We start from the raw sequence: 17,621 nt of genomic DNA, 5'->3' as shown, positions 1-17,621 counted from the left end.
ATTTTAGAAAAAGTGGTATTATACTGTAATGTACAAAATTTAAAAAAATGTTTATATTGTACTATCGTAAGGTACAATTTGATGCTTAAAAATAATAAGGGTTATATGTTTTATACATTAGTTGTTTATTTTTGGACATTTTTACTTATAGGTCAATAAGTATATTGAATTGTTTGAATGCATATTTACAAATTTATACATGTATTATTTATCCTGATTAAACTGACTAAGGATTACACGTGAATACCTTCCACTCATAAAAAAGTCTTTGTATTCCTTGTAGAAAGAGAATTTGTAAGGATTCGTTTGATGTTTTATAGAAATACATGTTTTTACGCAATAGAGTAATGTTTCCTTGCTATTTCAAAAACGTTACACCTTTACACTAGTAATACATATCAAAGACCATTAAGATATTGCTTTTATTCATATCTTGTTATTCATAAACAACCATATCAACATAATGCTAAAAGTATAAGAAAACTATGTATGAGAAATATCGAAATGTTGTAAACACAAATTGTGTCGGGTTGTGGTCCCGTGGTTAGTGTCGCATACTCAGAGTTCGGTTCGAACCCACTCTACCACAATTTGACACCTATTTCGAATAATGGGCCGCTCACAGAAACGTTCGGCTCACGTTTAGCTCACAGAAAAAGTATGAAATTTAATACTTTTATAAACAATAAAAACATAAATATTTCTTTTTTAAAGAAAAAAAAACAATCCTGCCTCATCGTGTTTGACGAAATGAGGTGTTTATTTGAGCTGAAATTTCAGTGAAATTAAAACCCTTTTTTATGATTAATTTTCCGTATAATAACACATTGTAAACCGTAAAAAATAATCTGATCATATATATATATATATATATATATATATATATATATATATATATATATATATATATATATATATATATATATATATATATATATATATATATATATATATATATATATATATATATATATATATATATATATATATATATATATATATATATATATATATATATATATATATATATATATATATATATATATATATATATATATATATATATATATATATATATATATATATATATATATATATATATATATATATATATATATATATATATATATATATATATATATATATATATATATATATATATATATATATATATATATATATATATATATATATATATATATATATATTTACATATATATATACATATATATATATATATATATATATATATATATATATATATATATATATATATATATATATATATATATATATATGTATATATGTGTGTATTTCATATTTATAGTAAATAACAAACATGTCCTTATTTTAATTACCTACATTCCCTACGAGTATATTGATGTAACATGAATGACGTATTATTATTGTTGTCAAATATTTACTTAGATACGGTAGCAGGGTTAATTGAACGTCAAGGGTTATAATGTTGGACAGAGGGCTGTCAGATGATGAGATTGTGAGTTCAATCCTTGTAAACGTCACGCAAGAGGATATATATATATATATATATATATATATATATATATATATATATATATATATATATATATATATATATATATATATATATATATATATATATATATATATATATATATATATATATATATATATATATATATATATATATATATATATATATATATATATATATATATATATATATATATATATATATATATATATATATATATATATATATATATATATATATATATATATATATATATATATATATATATATATATATATATATTTACATATATATATATATATATATATATATATATATATATATATATATATATATATATATATATATATGTATATATGTGTGTATTTCATATTTATAGTAAATAACAAACATGTCCTTATTTTAATTACCTACATTCCCTACGAGTATATTGATGTAACATGAATGACGTATTATTATTGTTGTCAAATATTTACTTAGATACGGTAGCAGGGTTAATTGAACGTCAAGGGTTATAATGTTGGACAGAGGGCTGTCAGATGATGAGATTGTGAGTTCAATCCTTGTAAACGTCACGCAAGAGGCACCCCGATCCGAAAATTACGTAGGTAAATTAAACTTGGTACATTTTAAAATAAATATTTGAACAATAAATTCATCCTTAGTCTTGTATTGGTCCCGTGTTCGATTCCCAGGGGGGTCAAATATATGTAAGTGATATTTCACTCTAATATTTATTCAATATTACCCTGGACTGGTACCTGATGCGGAGGGCTGATCACCTTTCCTTCATGTGTTAACGATCAAGATAACACTGTGTTTATATAATGCAGTCCCCTATGCAAAACGGGTGCGGATGAGAGTTTAAAGAAAATATATTTTTTTTAAATTACAAAGTTAGTTTTGTATAAAAAGAAAAATCGCAAAGTGAATGCTTCAAATATGAATCATTACTATGATGTTGTTCGTTTTAGGTTGCTGAGAATTCATATTGCCCTTAATTAATTTAATATAAATAAGGCTTTATTTTATTATGAAATAACTTTCCTTTTCAAAATCTTTGAATGGTTTAGTTGACTCATTTTACATTCAATAATCTAAATTCATTGTAGAATTAAACCGGTCGCTAGGTAATTTAAAATTGAGTTAATGAAAAACAGCAGGTTTTATTTTATAATCACTAGATTAGTAGCCTTAATACAGATAACCTTTGATCCATTCCTGGGACGTCACCTTCCATCTTGAATAATGTTTATTTTTACTTTCGGGCTGAGAATTATAGTAACGAAATATGTAAATTTAATGTACCTACATTTTTTTCTCGTTGAATTTTTTTGTTTGTTTTGGTCTAAGAAAAAAGACGGCAATTTTTTTTCAGTTTTTTTATTCTTCAAATTGATTATAAAACACAATCGAGGCATAAATATTCCTTGAAAAATTACCATAAAAAAAAGTTGTGTGAGGCATATTTTATTCATCCAAACCTTGAGTAAGGTGTGCAAGTCCATAAAGTGTAAAATTAGCATTCAAACATCTACCTTTCATCGTTTACCGCCCATTTGTCAAAGCTAAGAGGTTGCATTTTAACAGCATTCAGTGTGCATTCTTCCTTCTTTTGCCAGCTTCATGCTTTGTTTCTATGCATAGGTATTGAAACCAGGACTCCATTGTGCACTGCCGCTTTAGCATTCGCTGTTCGGCTATTATTTGCTATAAACGATTTCAGGGCACCATTTACTCTGTGTCCAGCATTCACTCTCCTTTCAACATCTTTATCAGACTTTCCATCCCTAGAAAACTTATATCACACATATACACAATCATCTACTTAATCAATAATTTCCCCATTTACTAATACTTTACACCCAGATCTTTCATATCTTTCAAAAACCATAACTTTAGATTTGTCAGCAAAAAATATATTTTTTTTACCCCCATCCCCACCCGATGGTGCAAAAGGCACTCCATCATATAAATGTAGTGTTATCTTGATCGTATACACATAAAAAAAGGTGATCAGCCCTCCGCTTCAGGGACCAGTCCAGGGTAAAATCGAATAAATATTAGAGTGAATAATTACCGAGTGAATAATGTCCGCATCCGTGGTGTAATGGTCACCGTGTTTAGCTACCGTGCTGGAGGTCCCGGATTTGATTCCCAGGGAGGGAGGTAAAAATAAATATTTGTGATTTAACACTGTAATATTTATTTAATATTACCCTGGACTTGTTCCTGAAGCGCAAGAGTGATCACCTTGCCTTCATGTAAGTAATGATCAAGATAACACTGCTTCAATTTGATGCAGTGCCCTATACACCATTAGGTGCGGATAAGGGTTATATAAATATTTATGTGTATAAATTATAAAAACAACAGTAGGTACCCTTACTCCTTCTAGATCGTAAGTCCCATGACTTTTAGACACCCTTTTATGTGTCCTAGACAGACCTTTTTACTGTAAGGTACGATAATAGGGCTCTCACCCGTCGATATTAATTTACAACCACATTTCATTGAAATACACAAAGTATACACATACACGTTTAAAGCACGATAAAAAGTACGAGCGACGTTCGTATTTTTGACCAAACGACCAAAAAATACACGCATTATTTACCCAAACTCTTTGTAAATTAAAATCGTTCACAGTTTATTAAGTTCTAGCCGCGTGAAATCAATTTCAGTGACCTATGCCCTTAGCCTTGTCAAAGTTCATTAACACTCCACTACATTTATTATGTATTCCATTTTTCTGACACGGAACCCTATTCAACCCTTTTACCTACCCTTACACAACATGGAAGGATAATGATGTCACCCCACGTGACACGGATTAATGTTGCTCGCCAAGATATTGTCCCTTTTTCCGAAAAATCTGATAACAACAAATAGGAGGGGTGATGTTTGTGATTTTTTTGGGAAAACGAATACATTTTGTTTTATGAGAACTTTACGCGTATACGTTTGTTTTTCGACATAGTTTTATGTCTTTCTTTATACACTTTATTTTCCTGTTATTAAATTAGACATATACAAATATATGTACATATTTTTAACATCTTACATCTTTTAATCATCAACTCATGTAGGCAAAGAAGAATATAGAAGTCTAGGTATTTACAGGGCTTATGATTTGTCAAAGGCTGGTTAAGTGAGAACTTTGCACACGTGTAACATTCACTATTCTATCTATGGTATCTCTTTATTTTATTATTTATTGATTTGGCATTAACTTTGTGGAATGACATGATTATTTTATTAAAATTAAACACTTGAATAATCCACTTAATCGAGTTTTATTTTATTTACGACTAGTTTCGAAAACGACAATTGTTTTCATCTTGTGGTACAAATTAAAACTAAATAAAAATTAATTTGTACCAGAAGATGAAAACAATTGTCGTTTTTGAAACTAGTCGTAAATAAAATAAAACTCGATTAAGTGGATTATTCAAGTGTTTAATTTTAATAAAATCTCTTTATTTTTCTCACAAATTCTGGATTTACACCATCTGGGAGCTATTTAAAAAAATTATATTTTAGCATAGATGAAGAATTAAATGTAATAATAAGAGAGTTTGCAGGACTCACGATCTCTCATTGGGTGGTTTAAGTAATCACTCCATATTCATTTTAATATTTACTACTCTACCAATGATTGACAACTAAACGCGCTTACCACTACCAAATCGGAAAAAAAATAACTACAAAACGAAAACATGTAAAATATTTATATACAGCATTTATAAGTTATGTTTTATAATATATTATATAAAGTGACTAAAATAAATCTAGAGGATGTTCATTTACATAATTAAATTTCCTTAAATTATTTTGAGAATATGAAGAAAAACCGTTCATAATACATACATCAGAATATCAAGCCTGAAATTATCAAATGCCATATTTCACTACGCTTTCAGGAAGCTCGCGAGGTTTATTTCAGGATGCCTTTCAGATTTTCAGCCTCTAAGTTTCATTTCATGTTTCTGCTCTCTATCTCATGGCATAATTCTCATAAATCTCTAGTTACTAATCCGTAGCGTTACGGCTTTACCTTCTCCAAACTTTCACCAAGGATCAAATGTTTAGTAAAACCTTTTACTTAGTTATATGTTCAACTGATAAATCTTTACTATCAATTTTAATGTGGGTAACTTGCAAACTTTGGCTTATTTCGAGTTCTGGCAGTAATGTTTAATAGAATTTAAGGGAAAGTTAAGATTTATACAGATGATATTTATCTAAAACAATTTATATGTTTAACATAATTATAAATATTTTTAAACAAACGCATATAGTTATGTTTATGAATTTCGTAAAATGTTTGTGGAATAACATGATGATTTCAATATGAAAATTAAACAAAAATTAGACCACTTTTAGTCATTGTTATCTTAATTTAGATAGGCAGGTAAAAAAACTCTATTTTTGAACATCTGTAGTTCTCTAAATTATTTAAGTTTACTTTTTTAAATTCAAAGGTGCTCTTATTTAGTTTTTTTTGTGTTATAAAATGTATTCAAATTTAAAAATAAATCGTTTGCAATCAAAATAGACGTTTGCAAAAAAAATATAAAAAACATTTCAGATTTTTTAAAGGAAAAATCAATACATTGTTTCATTTGTTCAATCCATATTGAAATAAACGTAATTTATGTTTAAACATGTATTTGTGTGTGTGTTGGCTAAAAAGGGTGAAAGTAAACTGAATGTAGTCAAAATTAAAATCAGTAAATTATTTGCCAATTAATACATAATCAAGGATAACAAGAAAAAGATAAAACAGTTTATTAATTTGGTAATAATGAATTTTTAATTCAACTTGGTTAATACCGCTAATTAAAAAAGTGTATTTACCATATAAAGCTTAAATAAAAAATGCATTACAAAGTAACTGCCGAATTAATGAACGTAAATAATTTGTTTTGTCCAGGTTTTGATCACCAAACTACGCTCGGCGAACACCTTGGAGACTCAACAGTACCGTAAGGCTACAAAGGCTCTGCTTGTTCTCATCCCCCTACTGGGTATCACGTACCTCCTGGTGCTCTATGGACCAACGAGCGGCTACTCTGCTGAACTCTTTGATTACGCCAGAGCCATTCTACTCTCCACTCAGGTAAACTTCAATCATATTTTTTTCGACTATTTTTTTTCCATTACGTTACTTAATGAAAGTGAGATTTTTTTCACCCCTTTGTAACTATGACATTCATTGGGAATATGTCTATGCATAACGAATAAACCTCGATGTAACGAAAATAAGTAATATTGATATTTCAAAATTGCTCAATCTGTATTTTAAATATTGAAATCATACACTGTTTTTTAGTACACTTTTAAGTTGTATAAGTTGTATTCACTTTTAAGTTGTATGAGTATATATATTTTTTTAAACATGAAAATAAATGACAATTGTTTTGCCTTGTAAGAGCATTATTTAAGTACCATTGAACAGTAATTTGATAATGCCCAAATAAAGCGAAAAGGTTTACACGGTTTTAATTTTTTAATTTTTGTGTTTTCTTCAAATAAAATGTACAACTTATTAGATCCTAATAATAGTGTTTGATTTTCATATTTTAAATATAAATTACGGAGTTTGACAAACTTAACGCCAAATCAGTAAATAAGTTTATTAACCTGCCCAGAAGTGATTATCTTTGAACAAAATTGTATCCAGGGGAGTATTTTTTTTAACAATTTATATAATATCACAATAAAACAGGGTTTTAGCCATCCAAACCTCAATACAACAAATCACTTAAAATACCATTTTTTTAACCCCTTGAGATTCAGTACATCGACTTATCACTTTAATATCAACATAACAACTCGTTATTTCTACTATATAAGAGCGTAAAAGCTGTTATGGCAAATAACAGAGTGTATCTCAATATATAGGGGGTTAAGCCATCCAATCCTTAATATAACAAATCAGTAGATATAGCGATTTTTTTCAAAACCCCTTGAGATTCATAACATCGACGTTTCACATTAACATCAACAAAAGAACGCATTATTTCCATTGTATAAGACCGTGAACTAGTATCATGATAAATAAAAGAGTTAAATAATATTATCACACATCGCTCACTCCATTCAAGAACGTCATAAATCAAAAATCGTCAATTTTCAGTTGTGTATGTTTTCGGAATGTCCAGAAAACGTACTTTATCCCAGCAAAAGAGGCAAATTTTAAACTTAATATTTACCCGCTACAGGGCAGAAAGTGTTGTTTTTTCATTTTGAAGAAAATGTATTTTTTAATTATTTTTTTAAATATACTAAATATTTTTCAAATGGAGAAATAACCTTCAGGTTTAACCTAAAAAGATCTGTTGCACTGTAAAAAGTTCAATAAGTGGCTTGATATTTATTTTTAACACATTGTATTATATTTTTAAACTTTGAAAACGTTCTCCTGAAAAATCAAGTTTTTTGATTTATGACGTTCTTGAAAGGAGTGAGCGACATATGCAATAGAGGACTTAAATAAGATTACTTAAAAATATTAGAAATTAAATAGGCAATTAATAGTAATTTACAACTAATAAATACACAAGTAAATGATTTTTCTAAAAGCCCGTTATTAAATATGTTTCCAATCACTCATCGTCCCTGATCCCTTTTGACTGTGGCTGCCAATCAACAAAAAAATAAAGCCACTTGAGATCTTCCCAAGCTTCTTTGCATAACAGTCAAAATATTTTGATTTTTTTTAGTAGATAGTGTTTCAGTATTAATCAGTCTTGATAAAGAAGCGGTTAGCTTCGAAACCGGTAGACATTATAATTAAGTTATAATAAAATATTCATTGTGATTTTAAAAGAAAGTAACATTTTAATTTTAAAATGAAAAATCACAAAGTTAGTGCTTCATATATAAATCATAAATAAAATAGTGTATTTCAACATAACGGGGTTCTAGCCTACCAACCCTCAATATTACAAATTAATAGATTTACTGATTTTCTTTAAAGCCTTTCGGATTTGTAACATGGGGGTATCAATATATCAACTCAATATGACTTCTATCTTAAACCCCACGTTAGTGTGCGCGCATCTTTAACTTCCTATTTTTAGGAAACGATTTTGAGACATAATTCTTTTGACTCTGACATCCGTAAATCAAAGAACAAGATGAGGGTAGTATTCACGTTAGAAAACTCCATTTTGAGAACGAAATCGGGATATCTAATCAACGATTGCCTTTGAATTCGCATCAGTGGGGAGATACATACCCGATATACAAATGAAATGTAGCGTTAAAAGGGCTAATGAAAATTTTTCACACAGGGTTTATTTTATTTGTAAATTAATATTTAATTTAACTTAGAAAAATTAAATATATGTGTTGATGAAAAACGTATCAAAGATCTAATTTATTTCAAAAAAATTTTAACTTTTAGTAAATGTAATTTTTTTAAACATTTTTTTCCATTCTATCAAAAAAGTATTTTTGAATCAAGACTTTGAGCAGGAAGCGGAATTTATGTACTGACACTCCATCAAATTGATTAAATGTAAAGTTGATTGTCAATTTTATTAAAAGAAAATATGTCCAGGGTAAAATTTAATTCATATTTAAGTAAACAAACACTAATATTTATTTTAACCCCCCTGGGAATCGTACTCGGGACCTCAAGTATGGTACCAAACAGCCTACGCCAAGAAAAATAATTATAAAAGTTTGTTACTAGATTTTTTTCATAATATTTTTTCAAAGCAGACCTCTTTTAAAAACTATTTTTTTAAGCAAAATGCAGTTCGAGCATTTTCAGTCACAGAAAACACATCAAAATTGATTTATTGTGGATTAAGTTAGTTGGTAGTATCCTATTTTTATTTTTTTTAAATATTCATTCAAACCCTTATATGCATCCAAATGGTGCAAAAGGCACTGCATGATACAAATGCAGTGTTATCTTGATCGTTAAAACACGAAGGAAAGGTGATCAGCCCTCCGCTGAAAATATGGAATAAATATAAGAGTGAAAAAATCACTTTTATTTATTTGACCTTCTGGGAACGAACCCGGGACCTCCAAAACGGTAGCCGAGCGTGCTGACCATTACACTACGGAGACGGACAAGCAATAGCATTTAAATATATACAATGAAATATCGTATTATGTGACACGTTTGTACATATTTAAATAAAAGTGAAATTCGATCTAATAATTTTGGTTTATTTTGGAATCGTTACCCAAAAATTAAAAAAAGGATACTACCAACTAACTGCATTTAGAAGAAATGAATTTTGATGTGTTTATTCAGTGACTGAAAGTGCATTTTGCTTTTTAAAAAAAATTATAAAAGAGGTCTGCTTTGAAATAAGATTATGAAAAAAATCAATAAAACGAAAATAAAAATAAAATAAAAATAAAATAAAATTGGAAAAAACATCAAAATTTGCCAATACCCCTTGCGCCGTCCTGTGCTATAGAAATAATAACGACATGCAAAATGAAATGTCTTCATTAATCATGTGAGTATATTGTCGGCCAATTTTTTTCAGATTCACGATCCAGCGGCTTACAAATGCGGCTTTCATTATTTACTGGTTGCTATTTCAGTAAGATTTCCTCTTTGGAAAACTTTTTTCATATTCTTTTTCGCTCGAGTAACTCGAATAAACTTACCCCGTACAATTCATATCATACCGAGCATATTTTTGCGAGTAGCATTCATCTCTTTATTGTGTTAACGATTGAAATGGTCTTCCAACCGTACTGCAGTAAATTCAGAATGCTCAGCCTATGAAATATTTAATTTACGGATTCTGGAATTAAAATTCATGGTAATGTTACAATCCATTTTTTTAAACATAAACTGTATACATTACAAAAATAATTAATTTTGATAATTTTTTAAAGTATAATTATAAATAATTATACTTTAAAAAAATAATTAATTTTGTTTTCACCACTTTTTTTTAAAGCAGTGAAAACAAAGGTAACTTTTAAAAAATTTATAAAATGTGCCCTCAAAGTATCTGCGGAAAACATTCAAGAAAAACGTTTATTTAAATCACAATTTCAAATATATTTATAACCATTTTTTGCAGAAACCTACCAAGCCACCATGTGTGTCTTGTCGATGGAGTTCTTTTTTAATACATTTTTCATTGTTTTTAACGATTTAAACCTAATATACACACAAAAAGAGAGAAAAATTAAGAATATAAACATTTAACAATTTTTATAAAATTAACCCTTGTTCATTCACCCATTCCTTTATTTTGCATTTGTTCCATATTTTATTTTGACCTCTAACATCCGTCGGCAACAAATTAAAATGTTCGGAACAATATATTGCAGTGTTTGACTCCCATATTTATTGTTGATTCTTAGGACTATCAAACCTTTGTTGTGTGTAAATCGTGTATTTGTGTGTTTTGTGCCAATCAAAACAAAAAAATAAAGCCACCTGAGATCTACCTAAGCTTCTTTTTCTAACCGTCAAAATATTTAGAATATTGTTTAGTAGATAGTGTTTTAGTATTAATCAGTCTTGATAAAGAAGTGGTTAGCTTCGAAACCGGTATACATTATAATTAAGTTATAATAAAATATTATATCGTAATAGATTTAAAAACTGACTTACTTATTATATTAACAGTAATTTCCCGTAAAAGCAAAATTCTGTCGTAGTTAAGAAAAAAATTCAATCCGCATTGTGTATTTTCCGTAGAGTAAAATATTCGAGGTGTGGGTTATAATACCCTTTGCTTTTTCACATCTTCATAGCAAATAAAATTGGATTACTGTCATTGGTTTTATTTCAGTAATCACAAAAGGTGTCTCCTAAAAACCTTTTTTACCCTTGTATTCTTCCACCCTCGACGCGAATTGACATCAAACGAAAAATACAAATATTTTCTCATTGATTTGGAAATTCTAAAAATGTCTGCTGCTATCAAAGGTTTTACAACACCATTATCAAATGACAAAATTTCATTTAATAAATAACACCTCTTTAAAAAAATCTAATTGATGGATTGAAAGATTTTAATAATTGAATCAGCTGTCGCTTTATGGTTATATTAATATATTTTATTAAATCGGACACTGTATTATTAATTTGAGATAAATTTTGTAAAAATAAATTTTGATAATATTTTGATAATATTTTGATAATATTTTGATAATATTTTATAATATTTTGATAATATTTTGATAATATTTTGATAATATTTTGATAATATTTTTATAATATTTTTATAATATTTTGATAATATTTTGATAATATTTTGATAATATTTTGATAATATTTTGATAATATTTTATAATATTTTGATAATATTTTGATAATATTTTGATAATATTTTGATAATATTTTTATAATATTTTTATAATATTTTGATAATATTTTTATAATATTTTTATAATATTTTGATAATATTTTGATAATATTTTGATAATATTTTGATAATATTTTATAATATTTTGATAATATTTTGATAATATTTAATATTAAAAATGAATTTTGATAATATTTTGATAATATTTTGTTAAAATAAATTTTGATAATATTTTGTAAAAATAAATTTTGATAAATAAGATAAATTTTGTATTATTAATTTGAGATAAACTATCCCAAAATGAAATTTATTTATTTTTTCAGAAAAACATACATTTTTTTTACTTTATGTATTACGGTACTTTAGGCATAGCCTGTGTTGATCCGAAATATTTACATGTTAATACATTTTTTTCATTTATTATTATTAGTTTTTTTTTAAATATTAAATTAAATACATTACATACAAAAGATACAATAACAATTTACAGTAAAAAGGTTTATAATAAAATAATTTCACCTAGACATTCATTTATTCACTTTCTACCTTGTCCCTTCCAACGAGAAGCAACCATCAACGGACGCTGTTCTTAAATACATGATCACTACTGGAATTCTTAATGGTAACGGGCAAATGAAATATATATGGATGTCAAAGATGCTCTACTACTACCATCACAGCGCTTTTCCGCGGGGGTAGGCAGAGAGGATGGAACGCTACAGTCTTCTGTTTTGACATACAATCCTCACCTCCTTCACATCCATACATCTAGGCATATATGCCCTCCATTATGAAGATTTTGACACCATCAGATCTTAGGTTGTGATTGATCTGATCGTGCCAAGTCTCGTTCTGTTCTCCCGCTCACATTCACCACATACACTATCTTATTCAATTTTCACTATCCATTCGCCCCACATGCCCATACCACCTTAAAGAACTCTTTTCAATCTGCCCTGGGATACTCAAATGTCCAAACACAAGTTTCATATCAAGTTGAGATACTTGAAGTGCTTTCAATCCATTTTAATTTAAATTGTATTTAATCAAATCTGCGTTTTTTTTTAATGTCTTATGAAACGTGTTTCGATGCATTCAGCATCAGTATCAAACACTTTATGTGAAGCTTAACGTAAATTTAAGAGTTGTTTGAAAGATGAAGAGGAGAAAGAAGTTTCCCAGCCAAGGTCCCAAGGACACAGATCTAGAATTAAAACTATGCTTCATATACGGTGCTTGATAATGATGCTGAATGCATCATGACATATCGCTCACTCTTTTCAACAACGTCATAAATAAAATAAAAACTTGATTTTCAGGAGATCGTTTTTAAAGTTTAAAAATATAATAAAATGTATCAAGCCACTTGAACTTTGAAGCATATTGAACTTTTTACTGTGCAACAGATCTTTTTAGCTAAAATCTGAAAGTTTTTTCTTCATTTGAAAATATTTAGTTTTTAAAAAAAATATATAAAACAATACCTTTTCTTCTAAATGCAAAAAAAAAACACTTTCTGCCCTGTAGCGGGTAAATATCAAATAAAAAATATGCCACTTTTGCTGGTATATATAGTACATTTTCTGGGCATTCCGAAAACACGCACAGCTGAAAATTGATATTTTTTTATATGACGGTGTTGATAGGAGTGAGCGATATGTCTAAACATGGGTAAACGAATGAAAACCCGTTTTGATTGCGTCATCTTAAAAAATCGTTCTTTATTCAATTTTTGGATTAGATCACTCAAACTTATAACGCCAATCAGTGCACAAATATGGTTGCGTTTTGCGTATTTTTAACTCCTTATATATTTGCCAATTGGTTTTATTCATTTAACATATTTGACGATTAAGACAAGAACACTTATTTCAAAAATTAATAAAAAAATAGATGTAATCATATTTTTTATGCGAGAATTACATTTTTCAATGGCACAAGAGATTTTCTTTACAGTGTTTGAAAAAAATATGAATTTTCTTCTACAGACGCTACGGTAGTATTTTGATTTAGCTAGTCTGAAAGTAATCTGCTTTAAATAAATTTTAAAAAATATATATATTTTCAACAATTTGGCAGCAATTTTAACTTAGCTATTTTTAAAACCTCATATGAGGGCTTACTGTAGAAGAGGAATAAAGATGGAATCAAATTTCATGTGTTATTAATGTAACAATGACGTCCTTACTGCCTTCAAGGAGCTGTGATCCGACGCGGGAGCCTTAGATCATGGGTTATCTCGACGAGACCGATTCACTGAACGTGAATATATAAATGATTACGAAACGGGTCGGGTATTAGAGTGATCCTTTGTATTGTTCACAAATACACACATGTATTCAGTATTTCTAAGATTCTAACGGAGAGTCCTTATTTTATAAGCGTGTATAAGATATTTCACAGATAAATAAACAAGCATGTCCTGTAGAATGATGATATAAAGCTTTGGGTACGATTCTTAAACTCTTAATTTCTTCGAACCCAGGATATATTTACCGTAATTTAATTTTTCGCTCAAAACACCGTTTTTGTTTTGAGTAAATAAGTTTTTCTTCGAATATGGTTTTGAAGAGAAAAGAGTTATTGAAAGGTAACGAGTTCAATATATATATTCCCAAAAAAATTGTGCCGCACACGTGTGGCTTCTCGCGCCTTCTCTGCGGTATCGTAATGAACTTGTTTATTTGAGAGTACACATTTATTTATTGTATTGAAAATCATAAAAAGTAAATGGGAGCCTTTAAATTTAAAAATAAAACATGTGTATAGGATTACTTTTATGAGTTTATTCATGTAAATACAATTAGTTTTGAGAACAGATTTTCTCATTAACAGGTGAAAATGCAAACTCTTTTTACCTGTCGAGAACATCTTTAGATCTCGAAGTAATTGGTTTGTACATTAATTAACACAAAAAGAGGTCTTTCGCAAGTGTTTTGTTTTCATATTAAAATCATCATGTTATTCCAAAAGTAAATGCAAAATCAATAAACAATATTGTGATAACTTTGTTATTTTTAGGTGTTTTCGAAACGTACTTAGATAAATCACGTTAATTTGTTTGCTTAAAAGGTTTTTAAGGTCTCGCTATAACGTTATATCAAAAGCGATCCATTACAATAAATGTTTACCAGATATAATAAAAACCTAATATACGTCCTTAGATCTGAAAAATGATATGATTTATGTGTCAAAAACTCCTATAAATCACGTATCACTGTCCAATTTCAATTTATCACATTCCAACGGACAATATATCATTGAATCTGATATCCATAGACATTACAAACAATAACTTCTATGGAAATGTTGGATAACGAAATATTAATACGATAATATGTGTATACACAATTGTATATGTGTGTATGAAAATTTTGTATTATTCAAACTTTCATTTAAAGTATTTAATTAAAACTTAAAAGTTAAAGGATAAATATTTGTATTTTTTTTTATTTTCAAAAAAACCTAATGTAATAAAATGTATTAAAAATTAATATCAAGACACTTATTGAATTTTTACTGTGCAACAGATCTTTTAAGGTTAAAACAGAAGGTTTTTTCTTCATTTGAAAAATATTTAGTATATTTAAAAAAATTATTACACAATACCTTTTCTTCAAAATTCAAAAACAATACCTTTTGCCCTGTAGCGGGTAAATATTAAGTTAAAAATATGTCGCTTTTGCTGGGATATAGTACATTTTAAGGCATTCCGAAAACACGCACAACTGAAATTGACAATTTTTGATTAATGACGTTCTTGAAAGGAGTGAGCGATATGGAAAGCTAAATCCATATTTTAGACTTGTCTCCTTGGGACGTTTAAAATAAGAGAGGGGATAGGAGCTGTTTTATTTGTATTTATTTATTGATTTATCATTAAGAAAATTTGTGTTGGGTTGCTCTCCCGTGGTAAGTATCGCGGACTCTTTCTCGGTTCGAACCTACTCTACCACAATTTGATACCTATTTCTAATAATGAGCCGCTTACTCTCACAGAAAAAAGACAAAATTGAATAAAAAATAAAGTCATAAACTGCAACATTTTGAAGGTATAAAAAATTATAAGAACATAATTGACAATATGAAAATGATTAAAGCTTCCCCCCTATATTTATATATATGTATATTTATATATATATATATATATATATATATATATATATATATATATATATATATATATATATATATATATATATATATATATATATATATATATATATATATATATATATATATATATATATATATATATATATATATATATATATATATATATATATATAAATATATCTATTTATATATATATATACATATATATATATATATACATATATATAAATATATATAGTAAAAGGTTTTATAAAAATCTCTTGTTTTCCAAATATTTTATATAGCAGTGTTATAGGAAAACTTGAAGCAAAACATCAGTCTTCAGATTTAGTTGTCCATAAAAACGAAAAATAACGAAAAAGGACAAATAAAGATAATAAAGGACGAGAAATGTTACGTGCGTGATGTGATCATACAAATCGGAGGGTGTTCTCCTTTAATAATATAAAAACGTAAATATTTATTGTTTACCTCGTTCCATATGCAGTCAACTTGGCGAATATTGAATTATTAACAATTAATCCCATGAATAGCTGAATAAGCCAATTACATATACTGCTAAGTATTATGCCATGTCTAAACTCGAAGCGTCTACTTGTAACGTATATTGCAATATCTATTCAATATCGATTTCAAATACCGTTCAATGTTGTTTCATATGCAAGCATAATAATTTGTTAGGCTTTGATGCGTAGTTGGATTAAACGCTCGACTGCGAATTTGGCTTTGCGGGTTATATTCACGTCAATTGCAAAATAAAAACGGAAACCTTATTTTTTTCAAATACACTTATATGTATATTTATAAATATATGTATATATATATATATATATATATATATATATATATATATATATATATATATATATAAACGGAAACCTTATTTTTTTCAAATACACTTATATGTATATTTATAAATATATGTATATATATATATATATATATATATATATATATATATATATATATATATATATATATATATATATATATATATATATATATATATATATAGATATATATATATATATATATATATATATATATATATATATATATATATATATATATATATATATATATATATATATATATTTATATATATATATATATATATATATATATATATATAAATATATATATATATATATATATATATATATATATATATATATATATATATATATATATAAATATATATATATATATATATATATATATATATATATATATATATATATATATATATATATATATATATATATATATACATATATACATATATATATATATATATATATATATATATATATATATATATATATATTTATTTATTTATATATATATATATATATATATATATATATATATATATATATATATATACATATATACATATATATATATATATATATATATATATATATATATATATATATATATATATATATATATATATATATATATATATATATATATATAAATATACATATTTATATATATATATATATATATATATATATATATATATATATATATATATATATATATATATATATATATATATATATATATATTTATATATTTATATATATATATATATATTTATATATATATATATATATATATATATATATATATATATATATATATATATATATATATATATATATATATATATA

The 17,621-nt window shown here is 26.3% G+C and overlaps 1 protein-coding gene across 1 annotated transcript in view; it reads left to right on the top strand.

The window, feature by feature from the left end:
• Window positions 1-17,621, top strand: part of LOC148300758 (diuretic hormone receptor-like) — a gene marked incomplete at its 5' end in the record, with an annotated part of 77,799 nt that overhangs the window by 37,791 nt on the left and 22,387 nt on the right. The window contains one exon of the mRNA XM_088274346.1: window positions 6,453-6,638. Coding sequence (XP_088130472.1) covers window positions 6,453-6,638 — 186 coding nt within the window. The remainder of the gene's footprint in view (window positions 1-6,452; window positions 6,639-17,621) is intronic.

This window comes from Brachycentrus maculatus, unplaced genomic scaffold, assembly GCF_059751285.1.
Source record: "Brachycentrus maculatus isolate JH-2025_06_01 unplaced genomic scaffold, ASM5975128v1 h1tg000659l, whole genome shotgun sequence".
NCBI lineage: Eukaryota > Metazoa > Arthropoda > Insecta > Trichoptera > Brachycentridae > Brachycentrus > Brachycentrus maculatus.
Note: the sequence above shows the minus strand (reverse complement) of the source record. Positions and strands in the feature narration are given on the sequence as shown.